At 51.8% G+C, this 25,313-nt stretch overlaps 1 protein-coding gene across 1 annotated transcript; it reads left to right on the top strand.

Moving 5' to 3' along the window:
• The first annotated feature begins 420 nt into the window (after positions 1-420).
• Prodh2 (proline dehydrogenase 2) lies at positions 421-11,906 on the top strand. The gene is made up of 10 exons (XM_027431264.2): positions 421-594; positions 669-865; positions 958-1,096; positions 1,186-1,272; positions 6,020-6,100; positions 6,177-6,332; positions 6,411-6,577; positions 8,951-9,061; positions 10,318-10,403; positions 11,734-11,906. The coding sequence occupies exons 1-10, from the start codon at positions 421-423 to the stop codon at positions 11,904-11,906; spliced, it is 1,371 nt and encodes a 456-aa protein (XP_027287065.1).
• Positions 11,907-25,313: the final 13,407 nt, after the last annotated feature.

Here is a 25,313-nt window from a genome sequence, read left to right as displayed (position 1 = left end):
TTTAAGTGCATGCAGTAACTCTACACCGCTGCTCCCTGTAAGTCAAAATAATTGCAGCAAAGGAGATGAGGTTGCAAAGCCCAACTGACTTGAACCTGAATTCCGCCTCTCAGGTCCAGATGCTCGCTCAGCACTGCAAGCTGGGCGCCTGAGATCTGTTGTTCCATCAGGCTGAAGAAGATTAAGGCTGAAGGTTATTGGGGGCTGTCTCTGGGGTGGGGGGGGGTACCTGTCCTCTTACTGTTATTCTGACCTCTGTCCTTAACCATTAATTATTAACCACCAACCCCCGCCCCGCGCAAAAGGGCCTGCTATCCTAAAGATTTGCCCAGTTAATCAGTCACTGCCCCCGAGCTGGGCAAGGGGCATTTGATAGAGTTGCCGTCTGCCCCCTGGTGTGTTGTGACCAGGGACTTAACAATGCTCTGGGCACCTCTGCCTCTCTACTGCCACTCCAGACCCTCTACAGGTGGTTGGCAGCCCCTGCGTTTTGATGGTGGTGCCTTCCATCTCAAGGGAACAGCGGAGCTGGCACGGGCTTTGCTGGTGCTCCGCCTATGCGCCTGGCCCCCCTTGGTCACCCATGGACTAGCGGTGAGCAGTAGGCACAAGGACTGGCCTGGAAATTGCCCAGACTTGGCTCTGAGCCCTCACTCCGGGTCACCCAGTTTCAGGCCTGGTCTCAGCGACTCCTGGGCTCGCGGCTCTCCCGCACACTTCTCCGAGGATCCATCTATGGGCAGTTTGTGGCCGGGGAGACAGCAGCGGAGGTGAAGGACTGTGTCCAGCAGCTGCAGGCCCTGGGACTCCAGCACCTGCTGGCAGTGCCCACGGAGGAGGAACCCGACTCCGCTGCCAAGACCAGGTATGTAGAGAGAGGCGGGTCCAAGGGAGGATGGGATGATGGCAGGAAGGGGGCTCGAAGGCTCTGGAAGCTGACCTCCACTGGCCGGGCAGTGAGGCCTGGTATGAGGGGAACCTCAGCGCCATGCTGCGCTGTGTGGACTTGTCGCGAGCTCTCGTGGACACCCGCGGCCCAGCCAGAAACAGCCTCATGCAGCTGAAGATGACAGCACTAACCAGCACCCAGCTTTGTGTAAGTGATAAGTGACACTGGGGAGGGGGGACACGGGTGTGGCTGCCCACCAGGCTACCCTCGCCACGTCAGCCACCACCCCATTTCAGAAGGAGCTGTCAGCTTGGATCCAAAGGCCAGCAGGCTCCTCGGAGCTGAGCCCCGAGAGGCTGGCAGACGCCATGGACTCAGGCCAGGTAAGGAACAGAGGTGGTTGTCACTGAGGATATGGTGACATGGATAGAGACAGATCACATGGGGTCCCAGGGCTCGGGTGAGGAGCGTTCCAGAGGAGGGATCAGGGCGGCAGCAGCACTTTCTCCACGGAGGACAGGACATGAGTATTTGGTCGGTTGCTGAGCATGGCGGTGCATGCTGTAATCCCGACACTTGGGAAGCTGAGGCAGGAGAATCAAGTCAGTTTCAGTGAGACTTGTCTCGCGAACGCAGGGTGGAGAGATGGCTCAGCAGTTAAGGACGCTTGTTGCTCTTGCAGAGGACCAAGGTTTCCAGCCTGCAGGGTGGATCTCACAGTCATACATAACTCCAGTTCCAGAGAATGTAACCCCCTCTCCTGACTGCAGTGGGCACCAGGCATATCTGTAATGTACATACAAGCATGCAGGCAAAACATCCATGCACATAACTTAAAAAGAACTATACGTTTATGTTTGGCGGTGGTGGTTTTGTCTTTAAGACAGGGTCTTATGTATCCCAGGCTGGTCTTGAACTCTCTGTGTAGCCAAGGATGACTTTGAACTCCTGATCTTCCTGCCTCCACTTCCCAAGTTGCTAGAGATACAGGTGTATGCCATTGTGTCTGGTTTAAAAACTTTATTTTTTTTTTTAGTCAATCAGCAGCTACACTGGTGTGTGCTTGCTGCATGTGATCTCTGAGGAGACCAGTGAGATTTTCCTTTTGTCTTGTTTTGTTTTTTCGAAGCAAGATCTCAGCATGTAGCCCAGAATGGCCTAGAACTTGGAACCCTCCTTCTCAGCCTCTCCAGCCCTGGGATGGATGTTTGTCATCATGCCTGACCCTGATGAGGTTCTTGCTTTATTCACTCTTCATTCATTCATTCCTTTGCATTATTCCAATATCTGATTTCTCCGTGTGTGTGTGTGTGTGTGTGTGTGTGTGTGTGTGTGTGTGTGTTCAGAGGCTAGAAACAGGTATTTTCCTCTATCACTCTCAATCTTTTGGGTTTGTTTTGAGATGAGACAGAGCCTCTCTACATAGTCCTGGCTGTCCTAGAAGTCACTCTGTAGACCAGGCTAGTCTTGAACTCACAGAGATCCGCCTGCCTCTGCCTTCCGATTACTGGGATGAAAGGCGTGCGCCACCACACCTGGCTTTCCCATTTTATTTTATATTTACTTATTTATGGGGGAGGCGGTTTAGAGACTGGGTTTCTCTGTATTGTTTTGGAGGCCGTCCTGGAACTAGCTCTTGTAGACCAGGATGGTCTTGAACTCACAGAGATCGACCTGCCTCTGCCTCCCGAGTGCTGGGATTAAAGGCATGCGCCACCAACGCCCGGCTCCCATTTTATTTTTTTAACAGGCAGTCTCTCACTGAACCTGGAGCTCACTGTGATGGCTACATTGGCTGGCAGGAGCCACCCAGGATCCCTGTACCTCCATCCCTGAAACCGCCCTAGGGTTACAGATGTGCTGTTTCACCACAGTTTTGATGTGGGTGCTGGGAACCGGAACTCAGAGCCTCACTCCTACCCAGGAAGAACTTTACGCACTGAGCCATCTCCCTGGCTCCTGCTGAGGTTTTTCTTTTAGCTTTGTAAAGCAGCTATGGCCCTGAATGATTTGTATTTGTTCTTCTCTCATTCATGACAGTGAATGAGACACTCATACAGTGTCCCCTCTGCCACTCCTCCCAGTTGCCACACACACACACACCCTCTCCCCGACATCTACTCCTCCGTTTCCCTTCAGAAAACAGCAGGCCTCCCAGGAATCTCAGCCAACCACAACATAACAAGTCACAATAAGACGAGGCACAAACTCTCCTATCAAGGCTGGACAAGGAAACACAGTAGGAGGAAAAGGGTCCCAAGAGCAAGCAAGAGAGTCAGACACCCCTCACTCCCACTGATAGGAGGCCTGTTGAGATTTTTGGCATGACAAGTGCATACTGTTTTGGGGGGGTATATTTTCCAAACTTATTCCTTGAGATAGGATCTCACTATGTAGCTCAGCCAGCTTTGGGACACCTCAGCTTTTCCAATGCTGGGATTATAGGTACTGGGCTTCTTTTTTATTGTTCTATGTGTTTGAAATTTTTCCATAACAAAATGTTAAGGAGCAAGGCATAGCTGTGCACATCTAAGAAGATCTCAAGTGTAAAGCCAGCCTGGGCTGCATAGTGATCTCCTGTCTCAATAAATAAATAAATAAATAAATAAATAAATAAATAAATAAATAAGGAAGACTAAGAGCTACAGATGGAGCTTGGGGGTAGAATTTCCCTAGAATATATGAGCAAGAGGCTGGCATGTGACTCAATGGTAGAGCCCCTGCCTAGAATCCCCCAGTGAGGGGCTGGGGGTGTGGCTCAGTGGCAGAGCCCCTGTCTAGAATCCCCCAGTGAGGGGCTGGGGTGTGGTCGAGTGATATAGAACTTGCCTAGTATATACAAGGTTCTGAGTTTATCCTCAGCACTGCAGGGAAAACATTTAAAAAGTAAAAAGTTCATTGTGCAGTGATCACCCACATACCTGCCAATGTGAATCAAATACCAAAATTCAAGGGTCCTCAAGTCCAACACTCAAAATGCTCTGGTATTTGCCTATAAGCTATGCACATTCCCCTGTGAACTTTAATCCTCTAGGTGTAGTACTGAATTCAGCATGAACAGTCTCTCTGTAGCATTGGCAAGGATGTGTCTAAGTGTCTTTTCCTGGTGCAGTGATAAGATGCTCTGACAAAAGCAGCCTAAGGGAGAGCTTATTTGGGCTTCATAACATGGGGTACGGTCCATCATCAGAGGAAATCAGGGCCACAGGGCAGCAGAAGGTTGAAGCAGTTGGTCACGTGGCATCTAGGATCCCAAAGCAGAGATCCACAGCGCTAGCTAGCTTCCTGGTGCTCGGCTCCTTGTCTCCACTGTACAACCAGGATCATCCCCACCAAGGAAAGTGTGCCGCTTTGGAGGGTGGATCCCCCCCCAACACAAGACAGTCCTCCACAGAATGCCCAGAGCCCTGGTCTCCCAGAGGACTCTAGATTCTGTCAAGTTGATGGTGCTAAACGTCTCTGGCAATAATGACAGCAATGGCTGTCTATGCTCAATGCAGATACAGGGTTTTTCTTTTTAAATTGTTTTATTTTTAGGTGTGTGTGTGTGTGTGTGTGTGTGTGTGTGTGTGTGTGTGTGTGTGTGTGTGTGTGTGTCTGTGTGTGTGTGTGTGTGTGTGTGTCTGTGTGTCTGTCTGTGTGTGTCTGTGTGTCTGTGTGTGTGTGTCTGTGTGTGTCTGTGTGTGTGTGTGTGTGTGCGTGTGTGTGTGTGTGTGTGTGTGTGTGTGCACCACACTCGTGCAGTGCCCTCGGAGGCCCTAAGAGGGCAGTAGATCTCCAGAAGCTAAAGTTACTTGTCCTTGCTAGCCTCCTGGCCTGCGTGCTGGGAATTGAATTCCGGTAAAGCAGGACAGGGTCTCTCCAGCTCTGCAATGCTTTTATGAATATGTTTGACCTGCCATGGGCGGAACCCATGGAAACAGAGCCTATAGTTAGGGAGGGCTGACAATCCGACCTACCCACCCATGAATCCATCTTACTTTATGATGCGTTTCCAGGGCTGGCATCAGGGCTTCGGGCTGTGAAGTGCTCAGGTTAGAGCTTCTTAATTATTTGCACTAGTTTTGCCTTTTGAGTTAATAAATTTATGGTGAATGAAAACTACAAATCAAAGCAGGCTTGGTTACAAACACCTATAAACCCAGCACTTGGGAAGCAGAGGGAGAGGGAGCAGAAGTTAGAGGTCATTCTTGGCTACACAGGAAACTCTGGGTGAGCCTGGGATACATGAGATCCTGGGGTGGGGGGTGGGGAACTAAAGATACCCCTTGATGAACTTCAGCAAATACACACACACAGTAGGACCACACAAATACACACAGTAGGACCACACAAATCCCCTTCCATCCATGGAGACTTCCCACCACTGCAGAATTTCCCATCAGTCTGAGGGTGAGTTTTGTTTTGTTTGATCTTTTCGTTTTTTACTTATTTGGGTTTTTTTGTTGTTGTTATGTTTTGTTGTTGTTGTTTTTAGGTTGGGTCTCATACAGCCCAGGCTGGCCTCTTGCTCACTTTGTAGCCTAGGATAGCCTTTAGTTCCCAATCTTCTTGCCTCCATCTCCTGAGGTGCGCTGCCACGCCTGTTTTATTGAGGTGGTTTTATTTCTGTTTTGAGACTGGGTCTCACCCTGGCTTTCTCTCTATATTCCTTCTCTCTTTTTTTGCTACCTTTTAAAATCCCACTACATTTGTTTGTTTGTTTATTGTGTGTGTGTGTACCAATGACAAAGCATGGGGTGGAGGTCAGAAGTCAACTTCCAGGAGTCAGTTGTCAGCTTCCACCACATGGGTCCCGAGACTTGAATTTGGGTCACCGGGCTTAGCAGCAGGCGTCTTCAGCCACCGAAGGGTCTCACTGGCCCCCTTCCTTTCTCACTGGATAGACTAACCCAGGCTGCCTCAGCCTCCCAAATTGCAAGAATTCAGGCATGTGTATTCTGGGAGCCACTTTTCTGATTTCCCACAAACTACACACACACACACACACACACAGACACACAGACACAGACACACACACACACACACACACACACACACACACACACACCCCTCACTGGTGGGAGAGAGGACTCGGCTCCTGGAGGAGCCAGCAGTCCTGAGCAGTCTCCCATTCCTGGTGCCCCTTAGAACCTCCGGCTCTCCTGCCTCAGCGCCGATCAGAATCAGCACCTGCAGGCCTCTCTCAGCCGCTTGCACCGCGTGGCCCAGGTAACAGGTGGGTGGCCTGACTCCCCACCCCCTGGACCCTGCTGGCCCTGACATGGTTCTCTCCCCCGCAACCCAGCACGCCCGGGCCCAGCATGTGAGGCTCTTGGTGGACGCTGAGTACACGTTCATCAACCCTGCCCTCTCCCTGCTCGTGGCTGCCCTGGCCCTGCGCTGGAACAGACCCGAGGAAGGCGGGCCCTGGGTGTGGAACACTTACCAGGCCTATCTGAAGGTGGGTGGTGTGCTCTAAGGGGCGGTGGGTGGGGACCCAGCACCCTGATCCTCCTGAGTCTGCCTGTGCGCCCCGCAGGAAACCCACAAACGACTGGAGCGGGATGCTGAGGCCGCACACAAGGCTGGCCTGGCGTTTGGGGTGAAGCTGGTACGGGGCGCCTATCTGGACAAGGAGAGAGCCATGACACAGCTCCAAGGGAAGGAAGATTGCACCCAGCCTGACTATGAGGCCACTAGCCGAAGGTAGGGACAGGGCTGAGAGGCTAGAGGAGAAATAATAAATAATATCAATACGTTGCCAGGGTGGGAGGGCAGCTGAGTGAGTGGGGTAGTTAGGGCTGCTATTGCTGTGAAGAGACACCATAGCCACAGCAACTGTTGTCACCATGGCAGGACGTGGTGGCGTGCAAGACAGGATTCTAGAGAGGTAGCTGCTCCGTGTTGCTATACACCAACAGGAAGTAGAATGGCTCACTGGGCTTGGCTTGAGCATATGAGACTTCAAAGCCCGCCCCCACAGTGACACGCTTCCTCCAACAAGACCGCAGCTCCCGTTAGTGCCACTCCCTTTGGGGGCCATTGTTCCTTTAAACCACCACAATGGGTAATGCGCTTGCTGCCCAGGGACCGAGCGTCACGGGACACACCTATGACTCCAGCGCTCTGTTATGGAGACTAGCAGATCCGACAGGCTCACTGTGGGTCAATGCAGCCGAAGCATTGACTCTAGGTTCAGTGAGAGACCCTGACTCCAAACAGTAAGGTGCAGAGCTGGAGGAAGATACCCAACATGGACCTCGGCCTTCTGCCTGTGTGCGCATAGGGAGCTCACGTGTATGTGAGGGAATACACTCGCGCGCACACACACACACACACACACACACACACACACACACACACACACACACACGAAGCTGCAAGTGGTGGCGTGTTACTGCAGCCCCAGTGCTGGAAAGACAGACAGGAGCACCTCTGGGGCTCACTGGCCAACAAGCCCAACCTAATCAGCAAGCCCAGGTCCCAGTGAGAAACCCTGTCTCAAAACACAAGGTTGGGGGGCTGGGGGGGGATAAAGAGCTTCTCTCACAGACACAATGGCTGCAAGTCAGATCCCCAGAACCCTTATAAAACACTGAGCAGGTGTGGTGGCTGCCTGTCATCCTTGGCTTGAGAGGCAGAGACAGGGCGTGGGGGTGGGGAGGACGACAGGCTGCGAGCCAGACTAGCCAGAATCGGTGAGTTTGGGTTCAGTTGAGAGGCCCTGTCTTAGTGAATAAAGTTGAGATCTATCGAGAAAGACACCCAGTGTCAACCCTGGGCCACAATCCACACATGGACACATGTGCACATAAACACACAGACACACACACACACATACACACACACAGAGACACACACACACACAGAAACACAGACACACACACAGACACACAGACACAAACACACAGACACACACACACAGACACACACACACACACAGACACACACACACACACAGACACACACAGAGACACAAACACACAGACACACACACAGACACACAGACACACAGACACACACACACACAGACACACAGACACACACACAGAGACACACTCACACAAACACACTCACACACTCACACACATACTATCACACACTCACACACACACTCACACACACACTCTTACACACTCACACATACTCACACACATACTCTCTCACACACTCATACACATACTCTCTCACACACTCACACACACACTCACACATACTCACACACACACTCTCACACACATACTCTCTCACACACACTCACACATACTCACACACACACTCTCACACACATACTCTCTCACACACACACACACACACTCACACATACTCACACACACACTCTCACACACATACTCTCTCACACACACACACACACACACTCACACATACTCACACACACACTCTCACACACATACTCTCTCACACACACACACACACTCACACATACTCACACACACACTCTCACACACATACTCTCTCACACACACACACACACTCACACACCTCTCACACACACACACTCACACACACCTCACACACACACTCACACACATACACACACACTCACACACACCTCACACACACACTCACACACATACACACACACTCACTCACACACTCACACACTCACTCACACTCACTCACACACATGCACTCACACACACACTCACACACACACACTGAATAAAACGTAATTTTTAAAAACCGCATCCATGCTGCGGTGACTAATCCTGGATCCTGGATAAATGCCGTCTTGATCCCGGACATGGTTTTGCTGTGAGAAAATCATCGGGTCAGAAGCTTTTAGATGCACATGCTCGCCATCCTTGTCCATGAGAGGCTGAGGCAGGAGGGCCATGAATTATAGGACCCCGTGTCAGAACGAATCAAAACCCTGCTTTGACCCCACCTGCATCCTGACTGCTGTTAAGGGAACTCACCTGTTACAAGAGAAGGAAACGGCTTCTCTTGTAAGGAGCTTGCAAGGAGCTCATGCCCAAAGAACAAAGGAGGCCCGGAGTCCCGTCCGGTGGACTTGGGCCTCTGCTCAGAGAGGCTGAGCAGAGCCTCTCCCTTCAGTTACAGCCGCTGCCTGGAGCTGATGCTGCGCCGAGTGTCCCGTCATGGTCCCCTGTGCCACCTCATGGTGGCTTCCCACAATGAAGAATCCGTTCTCCAGGCAACTAAGCGGTATAAGGTTGAGGGGCGGGGAACCGGCGTCCCCTAGGCAGCCCATCCCTTCCTGTGCCTACAGGACAGTGATGGGAGCGGGGTGGTGAGTGGGGACAGAGACGAGTGGACATTAGAAAAACTGAATTCCAACCTGGCATGATGATAGACACCTGTTGTCCTCAGGAGACTGAGGCAGGAGGATCAGAACTGATGCCACCCTGGGTTGCATAATAAGAATCTTAAAAAAATCAACCCCCTCTATGCTTATGTATGTCCCATCGGCTCAGATGTGACAGGGCATTGTCCCGTATTTACTGACACCAAGGGAGGACTGAGGACTCCCGGGAGCATCTGAGGTCCGATGGTTGGAAGTCTCAAGAGAGCTCATGAGAATTGTTATTTATTGATTGTTTCGATTTCATTTTCGTATGTGTGTGTATGTGTGCACCCATGAATGCAAGCAAGTACCAGAGGAGGCCAGAAGAGGGCATCAGACTCCCTGGAACTGGAGTTGCAGGCATTTGTGAGCAGCCTGATTTGGGTACTGGGAACTGAACTGGGGTTCTCTGCAAAAACAAGAGCTCTTTATTAAATTTTATTTTATTTTTAAAATGTTAGCATTTGGCCATTTTGCCTGCATGTATAATGTGTGCACCATGTGTATGCCTCGTGCCTGCAGAGGCCAGAAGAGGGCATTAGAGCCCCTGGAACTGGAGATACAGTATTTTTTTAGTTGCCACATAGGTGCTGTGAGTCCAACTCAGGTCCTCTGGGAGAGCAGTCAGTGCTTTGAACAACTGGACCATCTCTCCAGCCCTGCAGTGGTTATTTACCATTGAGTTTGGGGATAGAGTCGTTCCTCAGAATCTGTGGAAAACGTGTTCTGGGACCAATCTCCATGGAAACCAAAATCTCCAGATGCTCAAAGCCCTCCTATGGGATGACGTACTATTTGAACATTCGCATACGACTGTGAACACCTTCCTTTACGCTTGAAGTCGATCTTATTTATAACACCTAGACTAATGTATGTAAAAGCACATGGATAACTGCACTGTCAAGCACAGTCTAAGGGGGACACCTGTGCAGGTGTTTAGCACAGAGCGGCCTGATTTACCCTCGTATTTGATCCCTGGCTCAATCTGTGGGTGTGGAACAGTAGATCCAGCTGGCCAACCGCTCTTCCCCCATGTTTGAACTCTGGGGTGGCTGACTCACTCTCTAGATCTAGCCACTGCCTGTCTGGATTGACAGTGTGACCCCCCCTTCTGCAGCATGTGGGAGCTGGGCATTCCTCCAGACGGGCCAGTCTGTTTTGGACAACTTCTGGGCATGTGTGACCACGTCTCCCTGGCACTAGGTATGTGAACGGCCCATCCCTGCATCCCCACCCCCACCCCCTCGTTCTCTCTCACCCAGATCCTTTCTGCTGTTTGCAACCATTATCTGGCCCCTCACACATGGAAGCTGCAGCTGGTTCATCGTCTGGTTCCTTCTGGACATCTTTGGTGCCCTCGTGGGCTGTGCTCTGTGTCTCCTTTTCTGGCCTGTGCTGGTTCTTGTTTATGGTTCCATATTTCCTGTTGTTCGGGGTCCTGGCTGCTCCTTTCCTTCCGTGGAGTATTGAGGGTGACAAAGGCACTTTACCACTGGGAAGATGGCTCAGTGGGTAGAGCACCTAGCGCACAAGCCTGAAGACCTGAGTTCGAATCCCCAGAACCCATGCCAAAGCCAGACAGTAGTGCAAATGTCTGTCATCCTAGAATGTCTCTGGGAATGGGAGGTAGATAGAGGCAGGAAGCTCCCCAGAAGTTTGTGGCTGGCTAGTCTGGTTTTATGCAGTGTAAAGAGTCCCTTCTCGAGAAAGGTAAAACAGAGAGGAGCAATCCCCACAGGTTGTCCTCTGGCCATACACACGCACAGACACACAAACACACACGCTACAACCCAGAGACTTTGTTCTCGAGCCACACTTCCAGTGTTTCCTGTTGTTTTGTTTGTTTGTTTGTTTTGTTTTTACCTGTTTTTGTTTTTGAGACAGGATCTCCCTCAGAAGGTACAGTTTTTCTGAGTTCTAGCTTAATATGGGGTGGTGTCCTTATAACACTCAGCCCAGTCAGGCTCCTACGTAATCACATAACATGCTACGTTATCCAACATTTATTGGATTTCTCCTTCAGAGGAGGAGTGGCTCCCTGAATCCCAGTTTCTCTAACCTTTACTTGCTTAATTCTTGAATCAGTAAAGTTCTTGCTCTCTTAGCAATATCTTAATAAACTGAGGTGAGGGTTTTTTGGGGGGGTTGTTTGTTTGTTTGTTTGTTTGTCGCCATGTGTAGTGGTGCAAGCCTGTAATTCCAGCCAGCATTCAGGAGGCTGACGCAGAAGGATTTGGAGTTGGAATTGAGCCTGGGCTACACAATAAAAGCCAATCTCATGACAACCAATCAGAAAGAAAGAAAGAGGGGAGGGATGGACAGAGGGAGAAGAGAAAAAAATGTTTCTTCTAAATGTTTAAGTGTTTTTAGTAATGAATTATGGCATGGCAGACTCTCCCAGTCTGCCATGTTCTGAGCAAGGGAAGTAGCATTTGCCTTAGCTGATGCCTGGGAGCATCTCTCTCTCTCTCTCTCTCTCTCTCTCTCTCTCTCTCTCTCTGAGTCCACACTCTGTCAAAACTTTTCCCAACAGGACAGGCTGGATATGTGGTATATAAGTCTATCCCCTATGGCTGCCTGGAGGAGGTGATCCCCTACCTGATTCGGAGAGCCCAGGAGAACCGGAGCGTGCTGCAGGGTGCCCGCAGAGAACAAGCGCTGCTCAGCCAAGAATTGTGGCGGAGGCTGCTGGGAAGGAAGGTCTAAGGACTGTCCACCAGCGCCGTTAGGAGCCACGTGCTCAATAAAGGTCCCAAGACTCTGCCTCTGCCTCTACCTCCCTGAAGCTGCCTACTTGGGGAAGGGCTGATCTTGGCCTTGGTCAACAGAGCTTGGGTAGGTGGGACATGTTTGAAACTCAAGACATCTTTAGTCCCATGCGGTGGCACATTCCTGTCATCCCCGCATTTGGGAAGGTGGGGCAGTAGGATCAGTAGGATCATGAGTTCCAAGCCAGTGAGAGGAGGAGAAGGAGGAGGAGGAGAGAGAATGTTGTGTCTTTCGACGACCCAGGGTAATAATGACTTGAGGTCATCTGTCCATCATTGGTCAGGGATCTATTCAAGAATTCTTTCCATCTCAGAGGATGTTCAATAAATAACACAGCTGAAGAGCACGCACTGATGACTAGACTAAAGCCTGAGCCAAGGCCATGTGCCCAGGACGGGTGGACCAGCCCTTCAGTTAATAAACATCGATGAGCAGGCTGGAGAAAAGTCTCTGCCAGTAAAATGTCTGATGCACAAAAACATGGTGACCTGAGTTGACTCTCCAGCACCCATATAAAACTCCAAATCATAGTGCAGTGGCACAGGCTAAGGCAAGCAGATACTGGTTGGCCAGCCTGGCCCGATTAGTGAGTCACAGGTCCCAGTGAGGGATGCTGTCTCAAAATAAGAGTGGCACTAGGAAGCTGTCTTAGTTTGGGTTTTCCATTGCTGTGAAGAGACACCATGACCACAGCAATTCTCATAAATAAAACGTTTAATTGCGGAGGCTCACTTACAGTTTCGGAGGTTCCGTTCATTGTCATCACGATGGGGACATGGCGGCATGCAGGCAGGTACAGTGCTGGGGCTGAGAGTCCTGCATCTTCCAGGAAACAGGAAGTCGACTGAGACACTGGGTGGTATCCTGAGCATAGGAAACCTCAAAGCCCGCCCCTACAGTGACACACTTCCTCCAACAAGGCCACACCCACTCCAATAAAGGCACAGTTCCTGTTAGTGCCACTCCCTATGAGATTACGGGGACCAATGACATTCAAACTACCACAGAAGCACAGGCAGCAGTATGACAGGTTTAAAGCTAGAATGGATTACATAGAGATATGTAACCATAAGTCTTTTCCATTTCGTAACCATAAGTCTTTACGCCATCCGCCTGAGTTCTGCCGCAATGATAGGACCCCCAAAATAACACACAGAGACTTAATATTTTACAATGTTGCTGGCCAATGATTAGGATTTCTTTCTTTCTTTCTTTTTTTTTTTTTTTGGTTTTTCGAGACAGGGTTTCTCTGTGTAGCTTTGGAGTCTATTCTGGCACTCACTCTGGAGACCAGGCTGGCCTCGAACTCACAGAGATCCGCTTGTCTCTGCCTCCCGAGTACTGGGATTAAAGGCGTGCGCCACCAATGCCCCGCAATTAGCATTTCTTATATGCTCGCTCTGTCTTAAGTATCAACCATAGCCATAATCTATGTATTTATAAAGACTTATCTAATCGAGGATGCCAGCAGCGTGCATCCTCTCTTGTTGGGCTCACATGGCGGCTCCAGAGAAGATAGCACGAGGAAGAGGATGATTTCCTGCTTGTCCCTGCTTATATTCTGAGTCTGCCTGCTATGTCACTTCCTGCCTGGATCACAAGACTTCTTTACTACATTTCCCAGAACCCTCCTCAACTCCTAGCCCCACCTATCTTTCTGCCTCATTGTCCGAACAGTGCTTTATTCAACAACCAATAAGATAAACATACACAGAAGGACCTCTCCCATCAGAGATACTCTATCGCAAAAACAAAAACAAGAGCTGAGGACATAGATCATTGGTAGAGCACTTGTCAAGAATCTCCCACTGAGGCACTGGGGCATGACTCAATGGTAGAGTACATGCTTAACAAAAACTTGAATTCCATCTCCAGCACTGTAAATAATAATAAAAGTTACAAAGATAGAAAAGAGCTAGGCAGTAGTGGTTTGTTTATGCTGTGGAACATTTGTTTAATGATGTAAAGATATGTGTTGCATTCTTTTATGTTGCGTTTAACTCTGTGAAGCTGTGTTACTTTGCCTGTCATAAACACCTGATTGGTCTAATAAAGAGCTGCACAGCCAATAGCTAATCAGTAGAAAGGATAGGCGGGGCTGTAGCACAAATTCTAACTGTTCTTAGTAATAGAAACCGGAGTCAGATATTGAAGGGGAGGAAGCTGAAAGATCAAAGAAGCAAAGCAGCCGGCCACTACCTCTACGTCAGACCAAATGGGTAATCCTAGCTCCATGAATCCTCAGACTAACTGCCTAGACTGCCCTGAGCTCCTGTCTCCTCCCGCCTTCTATTCCTCTCTCCAACCAGCCATGTCACTCCTGTCTCCACCTCCTTAGTGCTGGGATTAAAGACATGTGACTCCAAGGGCTGGGATCACCTTTGTGTGAGCTCTGTTTCTCTTTTAGACTGGATCAATTTCGTGTAGCCCAAGGTAGCCTTGAACTAACAGGGATCCATCTGCCACTGTCTCCCGAGTCCTGGTATTAAAGGTGAGCACCACTACCGCCTGGCCTCTGTATCTAATTAGTGTGGCTAGTTTTGGACTCTGATCTTCAGGTTAGCTTTATTTGTTAGATCACAAACAAAATATCACCACATGGGGCTGCCAGGCAGAGAGAGTAAATAGAAGGAAAAAAGAGAGATGGTCAAGAAGGAGCAAGAAAAAGGAGACAGAGGGGAGAACATCAGGAGCCAGCCACCCAGATACACAGCAAGTCACAGAGTAAGAAGGAAAGAGGGGTATGCAGAATAGAGAAAGGTAAAAGCCCAGAGGCAAAGGCTAGACAGGATAATTTAAGTTAAGAAAGGCTGGCTAGAAATAAGCCAAGCGGGTCTGGAGAGGTGGCTCAGAGGTTAAGAGCACTGACTGCTCTTCCAGAGGTCCTGAGTTCAATTCCCAGCAACCACATGGTGGCTCACAACCATCCGTGATGAGATCTGGTGCCCTCTTCTGGTGTGCAGATATACATGGAAGCAGAATGTTGTATACATAATAAATAAATACAATCTTCTTTTAAAAAAGAAATAAGACAAGCTAAGGCCAGGAGCTGGTTGGTAGACCCCAAAGAGTAAAGAGCAAAGAGTTAATATTAAAACACACACACACAAACAAACAAAAAGAAAACTACAGTGGTGTGTGGCTTTAATCCCTGTTCTTTAGAGGCAGAGGCAGGAGGATCTCTGAGTCTGAGGTACAGAGCAAGTTCCAGGACAGCCAGGGCTACACAGAGAAATCTTATCTCAAAAAAAAAAAAAAAAGGAAGGAAAATCCACAGGGCAATGGTGCAGATTAAGAACTGAGGACAAGCTGGGCGGTGGTGGTGCACGCCTTTAATCCCAGCTCTGGGGAGGCAGAGGCAGGCAGATGCCATGAGTTCGAGGCCAGGAACTGAGGACATAGGATGGGGGGGTTGCATAGGGCTTGACGGTATAGCCCCAGGATTTGGTCTGTGCTCCAACCAGAAGCAACAAGGAATCATGGGGGTTACAGGCAGAGGAGACATGCCTCGGGTTCTCTACTACATGGGGGGGGGGCAAAGGAAGGCACTGATGCCAGGCAGCGAGCTCTTGTTTCAAGAGGTAGGAACAGGACCAAGCTGCATACTATGAACAAGTGTGGCCAAGTTCCATGATGCAGACCACGAAACAGCCATCTGAAACTGAATGGAGCCAGCCCAGACTTCAGGACACCAAATCGCTCACTCAACACAAAGGGTGTCAGAGTTTCATTGACTTTTTGGCCAGGAGAGACGCATGGGCTAGGGTTTGTTAACTGCTCATCAGTCATGGGTTTTGATTTGAAAGCTGTTCTTTTGAGTCAGGATCCCAGCATTTGGAAGGTGGAGGCAATAGGACTGGGAGTCAATGTCATAGTCATCTATTTATTGGTTTTTTGAGACAAGGTTTCTCTGTGTAGCCTTGGTTGTCCTGGAACTCACTTTGTAGACCAGGCTGGCCTCAAACTCACAGGGGGTCATAGGGATTTTGTGTCTAGTTACTGCTTTATGCCATCTCTCCTACTGTTTCTCATTTTTGTACACTAGCAACCTGGCTTGGACATTAGTAAGCTAATACATGGTCGGCTCTGTGCAGGAGCTGCTGGGGTCAACTTGTATAGATGTCCTGGGTTCATGACAGGGCTAGAGGACTTTTAGAGCTTTCAGGAAAATGGGGCCGGCTAAAAGAAACAGATACCCACTCCACTGGCCACGTTCATCCTGTATTATAGTCTTGAATACCCTGTTGTTGAAGGAACAATGTATCAACATTCAGAGTTGAGTCGGTAATCTCTTTGAAGGTTTGAGACAGGAAGGGGTCACATAAGGACAGAGATGCCAAGGCTTTTACCCGGTCCCCAGTCATCTATCAGTTATTTACAGCGTCCAGGTAAGAGTCCATGTTTGCTGTGTGCAAGAGCGGCCTTCAATATATTTCGGGGCTTGTTTTTGTTTGTTTGTTTGTTTGTTGAGACAGGGTTATACTGTATATTCTAAGCTGGTCTTGAACTCTTGGCAATACTACTGCCTCAGATTCCCGAGTGCTGGGAATACAGAAATAGGCCGGTAAACCTGGCTCAAGTTTCTGCAAAGTAACCAAGGCAATTGTTACCATAACCCCAGGTCAAGAGTGTTATCCTCAGTAGAGTTGGCGGAAAGTTGGTCGTAGGGGCTCATACTTTGTAAGTACCCTTGCTTTCTGAGTGCTGTCGAGGGCAGCAAGGAGCGAGGAGGAAGGGAGCACATCTTGTTTAAACCAGCAACAGGTTAAGGACCCAGAATTTGTCTTCTGTCTTCTTTCTGTGGTCCCTACCTGTTTCGGAGACTAGAGAAGCTAGGAAAGAGTGGGGGCTGGGATGGAAAGGAGGGGGGCTTAGAGAATGGGTCATGGGTCAGGGATGGGAGGGAGGTAGCAGGGCCCAGGAGAAAGCACAGTGTGGGAGTGGTCCTGAGGCATCCCCGGAGGACTCTCGGGTATGGGGATCGGGGAAGAGTCTGGAAACAGTCTGGCGGGGTGAGTGAGCACAGGGATGAGGAACTGAGATTAAGAGGGTCCAAGAGGGCGTGGCTGGGAGCTGGAGAGACGGCTGAGCAGTTAAGAGCACTGACTGCTTTTCGTGAGGTCCCGGATTTGCTCATAGCACCCACATGGCCCTGTAACCCCAGTTTTAGGGGATTCTATTCCCTGGGTACTAGGCACTTACACACATATATAGGCCAAATACTCATACGCGTATAATTAAAATACTCATATAAAGGCCAAATACTCATACGCATATAATTAAAATTATAAAATTAAGAGACGCTGGAGCAGGCAAGGGGGAAGAAGAACCAGCTGAAACCTGTTGAGCCGGACATCTCTGTCCCTTCCCGCTATGGGATGGTGAGGCTGCTTCCTAGGGTAGGCTACTGCGCAAGTGCAGATGGCAGGAAGCAGCAGGATTCCCGCGCAGACTGCCTTCGCTGTAGCGCGGTCACGTGACAACCACAATCGCGCCCAACGGTAGGTACCAAGCCATCTGGACCAGAGTCCAGGCCTAGAGCTATTTGGAGCTTGCGGGACCCTCAGCTTTCGCCCCACCCACTTTATCTCCATCCCCCACCCGCAGCCCCGTTTCTACTCTGAAAACTTAAGGCCTCCCCAGCCCACAGGCCCCACCGGCTCCCTCCAGGCCCTCCTAGCTCGTTCCCAGTGCAGAGCCTGTCCCAGGCTCAGATTCTGCCCGCAGCCTTTGAGTTTCCCCGGAGTGCCCACCGCTGCCCTAAAACTCCCACTATCCCTTCCCACGGGTCTCTGCGGTGTGCAGCTCCCTAGCCCGGCCTCCCAGACACCTCCTTCCCATCACACCCTCCCAAATCACCTTCTCAGCTACACTGTATTGTCCTTCGCCTCTGCTCTGCCCTCAGGACTCTTTCTAGCTGACAGGGAGCAAGCTGCAGATGCATCCCCAGGCCTCACGCTTCCCGGTGGAGCTGGGCTCCGTGAGGGACCCAGATGCCCAGGTGGGCCGTCTACATCGCCTAGCTCTGGCTGGAGGCCCATGCTGGGGCCTGGCCAGGCTCCTGCGCAGAGGTGAGGTGCCAGCACCATGGAGAGACAACCTCAACTGATGATAAGTTCATACCTGGCTGCCAGGGTCCTGAGTTGTCGATGTTACCTGATGGGTGCCAAAATCTGTGGTCAGAGATGGGATATAGCGTGAATCTGGCCTCTGGATCGTTGGGAATGAAACACGATGGGAAAGGGTTTCACTGAGGGCGTAAGCTATTCTGAAGAAAGCCGGGGGAAAGGACCCTGGGAAGGTTGGATGGCCTGGGAAAAGGCCCTGAAGTCAAAGTGAACTGGGCATGTGTGTGGACAGCCAGACTCAGGGAGACGAGGCTGTTCCAGACAACAGAGAGCCTGAGAAGATGTATTGTTTCATGCTGGGTCATAGGTGCCACAGGAAAGAGAGAAGCTCACCATGATGCTATGCTCACCATGTCCTTTTCTGAAGGAACAGAGGGGTTACAGCCTTCTCAGAAAGGACTGACAGCCAGCTAGTTTACTCCAGTTTCTTTATCCAAACAATTACAAGGTAGATAGGGGCTGGGAAAGGTTCCAGCTACTCAAGTCATCTGCCCATGAGCACAGACAACCCACACACATCTCAGTCTCTTGACCAATGGCTTAAGAACTCCAGGTCTGCCCCGAGTGGCTTAGGACCGAGGTCCACACTGCGGCAAGCTCTCCCGTGGCCCCAAGTGCAGACTCCCCAGAGAGACCACTCTTCAAGGTTTAAACAGCCTCAGAACAATTTCTCAGCTCTGATTAAGCCTTTGCTTCCCTAGACTTTTCACTTAAAGACAGACACGAAGGTTTCCCTTACGAATCACTACAAAGATGGGGGCTTTGTGGTGCGGTTGACGGGAAGCCACTGTATTAGAAGCAGGGAATTCATAACCCACTAAGCATTCAACAGTTTCCCAGTTTTCACTGGCTTTTGTAAGTTAATTGTGTATCTGACCACTTTCTAAACATGATAACTGTGATTGTTTGCTGAGTCCCAGGGTTTTTGTTAGTTGAGAGAGAATCTCCATCACGGTGCACGTGTCCTACTAGTCCTCAGGAGGCTGAGGGTGACAATAAAAAGGATAAAGGAGGAGCCTGTCTCAAAAAAAAAGATATTTTTTTTTCCTTAAAGTATTGGACTAAACTCCCAAACCAGTGTTGTTGCCATTTGGCACACTTTATTTTTTATATTTAAAGAATTAAATCTGGTTTTGTACTAAGTATCATGCTTGCTGTTGGGGTTTATAATTATAATAATAATTAGTAATCCCTGCACTCCAGAGGCAGAGGCAGGTGTGGATCTCTGGGAGTTCTAGCCAGCCTGGTCTACAGAGTGAGTTCCAGGACAGGCTCCAAAGTCACAGAGAAACCCTGTTTTAAAAAACAAAAAAATTATTAATTTCCATCTAAGTTTTCTGAGTTTTTCTCTGTAATTATACACAGGTACTAAATTTCACTTTTTTTTCTTTTTTTTTTTTTTTTTTGGTTTTTCAAGACAAGGTTTCTCTGTGTAGCCCTGCCTGTCCTGTAACTCACTCTGTGGAAGGGGTTTCCCTGAACTCACAGAGATCTGCTTGCTTCTGCCTCCAACTGCTGGTATTAAAGGCATGTACCACCATCTAACTATAATTTCACTTTTTCTATATCTACAAAGCTAAAATGTGATTTTTTTTTTCTTTCCACTAGTGCTAGGGATAGAGTCCAGTGTCTTATTCACGCCAGGCAAGGACTCTACCACTGAGCCACACCCCCAACCCCTCACTGGGGGATTCTAGGCAGGGGCTCTACCACTGAGCCACACCCCCAACCCCTCACTGGGGGATTCTAGGCAGGGGCTCTACCACTGAGCCACGCCCCCAGCCCCTCACTGGGGGATTCTAGGCAGGGGCTCTACCACTGAGCACTGGGGGGATTCGCCCCCAGCCCCTCACTGGGGGATTCTAGGCAGGGGCTCTACCACTGAGCCACGCCCCCAGCCCCTTACTGGGGGATTCTAGGCAGGGGCTCTACCACTGAGCCACGCCCCCAGCCCCTTACTGGGGGATTCTAGGCAGGGGCTCTACCACTGAGCTGCACCTTCTGTCCAGAACATATACATTTTGTCCTTTAGTCCATGAAGGTCTCTTACACTGATGGATTTTCTTACATGGACACACACATGCTTTCTGGGGATAAGTTGGGGTTACTTAGGTCTTTGCCTGTGCGATCATAAATGGAATCCATTTAGGGTTTTACTTTCTGGTTCTGGAAAGTGTCGTCCAGTTTTGGAATTAAAGTCAGGCTGGCCTCATAAAACAAGGCTTGCCCTCTTTTTGTACTTTTGTTTTGGAATTACTTGTTTGGGATGATCCATTCCTGGCACCGATTTGTGTTTTAGGAAGATGCCTTTGGGGCACAGGTTGAGAGTGGAAAACCAATTAAGGTGTCATTAAGGTGTCATTGCAGAAGATGATGGATAGGCTATGAGGCAGAAAATGTGGTGTTCAGAGCTTCTGGAACGGCCACATTTGGCCTGATTTGACACCTCTGGTGTGGGGAAGATGAGTATTTTCATGGCAGACAGATGTCTCCCCTTGTTCTGGCTCTGTGGAGTTACTTCTAGTGGCCTGCATTGAGGCGCTAGTTCCAGGACACAGAAATGAAATCAGGGATCAAGGTATTGCCATGACTATATGTGTGGGGGAACCTTGGCGGATTCCATGGCAGGCGAGGGTGACCGAGGCGAGGGGACAAACACACCAGGCAGACAGAACTTAAGTGAGAAGCTTTATTAGAAGGGGGGGGGAGGAAAGAGGTAGAGAGACAGAAAGAGAGAGAGAGAGAAGACAGGAGAGAAGAGGGAGACCGGAAAAGTCGTGTCTGCCCCAGGGGAACAGAGGGATAGAGCGAGGGAAAGAGAGTAAGTGGGCAGGCTCTGTCTTTTAAAGGGGTCCTTTGCACCTGCGTGCAGACTTAGTTCCCATGGAACCCTGGGCTGACCAGAGTGCATTCTGCCAGGTGACAGGGCCAGGCCAGCATAATGCCTGAATCCTTACAGGCATAGGTGTGCTGGCCATCAAGGCCAGGGCTAGGACACAACCAGAGGCCAGGGTGGGATGGATGAAGAAAGGGGCAGAACAGGTACCGAGCCAAAGAAAAACAGAGGAGGCTGGGATGGCCCGGAGCCTCTGCTGAGGTGCTAGGGATGTAACTCGGTCAGTCGATAGAGTGCTTGTTCACCGTGCTCCGAGCCCTGGGTTGGATCCCAGCTCAGAGACAGGAGAGGAAGTTCATGGTAACCCATGGGTGCATACTGAGTGCCAGGCTAGCCTGAAATACATGAGATGCGTGTTGCGTGGTGGCCGGAGACTTCCAGGAATCTGGAGTGAGCGCAGGCTTCGACTTGGCTTGTCCCTCAGTTGTCCAGGTAGATGGTGAGAACTCGGCTGGGCAGACGGGGCTCTTCCTGTCGGCACTGCTGGGCCACACTTCTTCTGTGCGCCTCCTACTGGCCTCTGGCGCCAACCCCAACCAGTGAGTAGACAGGTCCCAGGACCGCTGCCCTCTTGGGGCTCAAATCCCCGTCCAGCACCTGGTGCCTTCCAGAGCTCACGTGCCTCCCACACTGACCCCCTGGACTTCTCGCATAAGGCTCTTCCCAGGACTCCTCCCAAGCGCTCGGCCCCCACCCAGCTTCCTTTTGTGCCTGTCCCCCACCCCACCCCACCCCTGCCCTGCCTTTCTTCATCCATCCCGCCCTGGCCTCTGGTTCTGTCCTAGCCGCTGCCTTGATGGCAGCACACCTATGCATGCAGGAGCCTTCTCAGGCCGAGGGTCGGTGCTGTGGCACCTGCTGCAGGCAGGAGGTGACCTGCGCCTGCGTGACCAGCACGGTCGCACGCCACGAGACTGGGCCGAGCAGGGTGACGCCAGGCAGAGCTGGGAGGTGAGTAGCCGTATGGCGGCGGGGTCACCCAGGCCCGCCGGTGCCCTCAGCCTAACCCTGTGCCGCACCCAGGTGCTGGAGCTGTTGTGGTGGTGCCGAACACACATGTCAGCGCTGGTGCAGAGCGGGGAGCTGGCGCCCACTGTGTCCCTCAGTCAGTTTCGAGCCAGCTCTGGACACAGCCTGTGTGGCTCCCTGAACCCACTAAGGCTGGCACAGGCAGACAGGTAAAAAGTTCACACCCTTGAGCCTCCAGGACCAGCACACCCAGGGATCCCATACTTACCCTCAGCCTGCCCTTTATCCCAGGGCACTGAGGCAAGGGCAGATCAGGAGATCCCCCCAAACCCCAGCCTTGGGGTTCGGCCAGGTAAGGAGGTGAGAGCGGGAGAGCAGGGACCCTTGCATCCTCTTGGTGCTCAAAGCCCTGCTGTCTTCCCTCAGCTGAACAGCTTGCAGCCACCGGCACTGATAATGGGCATCCCACTGGTAGACCCCAAGGAGCTAGTGCCAACCCAGGGTGAGCCTGGCCGAACCTACGAGAGCAGTTCTCATACCCTCATGGCCATGTGAGAGCCCCTCCCATGCCCTCAGTGAGCTCCTGATCCTGCTTCCCTCCCAAGGAAACCCCACCCTGCCACTCACCTGCTGTCCGTTCTCTAGCCTCCTGTGGAAGGGCCACCCCGTTACTGTACGGCAGCTGAAGACCCCGGAAACCGACCCTGATGTGCTATTGGCTGACCTTCAGCATTGCAGGTTACCAGTTCCAGCTGACCCCTGACTCCAGCAGTCCGTAACCAAGAGGATGTGGTACTAGCCATAGTTGTAGTTAAGCTTTGGCTCAGTGCTAGCATTCCAGCACAGAGCCCTCCAGCTGTAATGCCACCCCCCCCACCACCCCCGTAGAGTAGTACCCAGAGAGGAGGAAGGGATGGGAGGGGCCATAGGATGGTATGGGTTAGAGCTGGCTCTGCCACTGCTTGCTAGGCTGTGATGGAGGCTCTCAGTGTCTCCGGCATGGTAGCTGGTGAGAGTCTTCCCCTGGCCCATGGTAGGCGGTCTGTGGTCAGGAGCAGCCCTCACCTTGAGCAGTCGGGGCCGATTGTGAAGGGGGGACCTCTCTGCTCCCTCTCAGCACCCTGCACCACCCTGGCCTGCTGCTGCTAATGGCACTGAGCCCCTCGGAGGACCTGTCCAGACTGAGCCTGCTCTTTGAGCCAGTGTGGCTGGGCTCTCTTTACATCCTGCTGCATTCAGCAAGGCCAGAGGAGGAGGGTCCCCAAGCCCTGCCGGGCCTGCCGCCAGGCTCTCTGCTGCTACAGGTGGTGGAGGCCCTGTTGTTCCTGCAGTCCCGCTGCTGGACCCACGGTGGCCTCAGTTCCCATGCTGTGCAGCTAGTGCGGCCAGGCCTGGCTAAGGTGAGCCACCTAGAACACGGGCGTCTACTGAACCAGCCCAGGCTGCAGCCCAGGTGAGAGCCTGCCCCCATGTCTGCCCTATGTGCCTCCCAGCAGCCACTGGCTCACTAGACCTTTGCCCCCCACCCCCCGCCAGGCTGCAACAGGAATACCCCCAGGGAGACTCAAGCCCAGGGCTTCCCCCACCCCCTGAGCTGTACCCATGGCTACCACTTGAGCTGATCCGTGGTGACATGCCAGCCACTACCTCAGACCTCTACAGCTTCTGCATCCTGGCCCAGGAAGTCTTCACTGGTCAGTGACCCACCCTGCACTTACACCCCCAACCCGGAGACATCGCATTAGTGTGGGTCTCCTCATGGTGCCTCTTAACAGGACAGCTGCCATGGGCTGGAGGAGAGGGACCTGAGGTGAAGGCTAAGCTGGAGGCCGGTGAGAGTCCGACCCTGGACCCCTTGCTGCCAGCCCCCTATCAGGCCTTGGTTCAAGCTGGGCTGGGCATAGAGCCTGCTGACCGCTGGGGCACCTTGCAGAGCACTCGGTACCTATTACGAAAGGCCATGGCCGAGGTACAGAAAGGTCAGAGTGGCATGGGTACTTAGAACCCCAAGGAGGTCCCATGTCACCACATCTCACCTCCTCACAGGACTCAACAGCCAAGGATGGCTCCCCAACAGAGTGGACAACACTGTCTCCTGCCACCCTGGGTTCCCAGCCAGGTTAGGAGGTACAGATGATGATGGGGTGAGTGTTTTGGACACTGGGGAGGTGTGTGTCAGATTCCAGTCATCTGCTCTGTACCCCCCAGAGCATCTGCACCGTGAAGTGGCTCCCAGCGACAAGGCCAGAGCAAGGCTTGTGCTCCCTCACCCAGCCCCTTCCCAGGTAGGATGCAGGGGAAATGATTAGTAACCAAGGGAGGTGTGGGCACCCAGGCAACCATGCCAGTTCCTCGCCATTGTTTTCGGCAGGCCCTGGAGACTCCTGATGACACGGGCCACAGCAGTGTCCAGCAGAATGCAGCCTGGGACTCGGGCAGTAGCTTGACTCTAGGCAGCAGCCTCAGTCCCAGCTCGAGTCTTCACCTAGACCCCAGCTCCGGCGTGGGACCCGGACCCAGCCCCAGCCCCAGCCCCAGCCCCAGCCGGCTCTGTTGCCCAGAGCCCATCTCAATAGTACGCATACCCCTAGCCCACTGCTAACCTGCAACCCCTGCCTCCGGAAGTCTCCCGGCTCCCTCTCCTCTGACCTGATTCCCTGAGCAGCCCTGCTTCCCCAAGGCCCTGCCCTGCACCCAGCCTTCAGGAGCCAGCCAGCCTCCCGTGCTGGGGATCCAGACCTCTGAGGAGCTGTGTGAGAAGAGGAAGTTCTGTCAGGACCCAAGCTCTGCAGGGGCAGCTGTGGCACACGTGGGGCTGCTGTTGTGTCCCCCAGCCCTGGGAGTCCACCCCTGCATGCTGACCAACAAAGAGGTTTCAATCCCCCGAGAGCTGCTGCCAGGGAAGGCCATGAGTAGAGCACCCATAGCCCCGGGCTCTGAGCCTCGGTGGCAGCTGGTGGCAGTTCAGCCTTTCCTCCTGCAGAGACCTGGTAGTGAGGAGAGTGAGCTGACGGAAGACGAGAGTCTCTTCTTCAGTCTACAGGAGTGAGATACTCGGGCTGTGGCGGGCGGCCCAGGGCCCCTCCCTCAGCCCTGAGCTAAGCCCGGGTCTGTCTGCCCTACTGCTGCCCAGGATGGATCTGCTGGAGGAGATCATGGCAGAGCTGCAGTTTAAGTGCCACCTGGAAGACACGCCCCGGCTGAGTCCCACGCATAGCCCAGACTCCTAGGGTGCCCACAGCTTTCCCTGCAGACACTACCCTGGGAGTTCCAGGACCAGCCCCCACCCCTCAGTGTTGGCCTCAAAGCAAAGAAAGTGGTAAAGTCCCCAGTGTATCCCTCTTCATTCAT

This window comes from Cricetulus griseus, chromosome 9 (genome assembly GCF_003668045.3).
Source record: "Cricetulus griseus strain 17A/GY chromosome 9, alternate assembly CriGri-PICRH-1.0, whole genome shotgun sequence".
NCBI classification, from domain to species: Eukaryota; Metazoa; Chordata; class Mammalia; order Rodentia; family Cricetidae; genus Cricetulus; species Cricetulus griseus.
This window is presented reverse-complemented; position numbering and strand designations above follow the sequence as displayed.

What these genes read in the sequence shown, in the direction of transcription:
- Prodh2 (XM_027431264.2), top strand. Translation starts at nt 421, where the DNA reads ATGCTCTGGGCACCTCTGCCTCTCTACTGCCACTCCAGACCCTCTACA. An exon ending in TAACCAGCACCCAGCTTTGT is followed by an intron (nt 1,097 to 1,185) that starts GTAAGTGATAAG and finishes ACCCCATTTCAG; the next exon opens with AAGGAGCTGTCAGCTTGGAT. An exon ending in ACGCCATGGACTCAGGCCAG is followed by an intron (nt 1,273 to 6,019) that starts GTAAGGAACAGA and finishes GGTGCCCCTTAG; the next exon opens with AACCTCCGGCTCTCCTGCCT.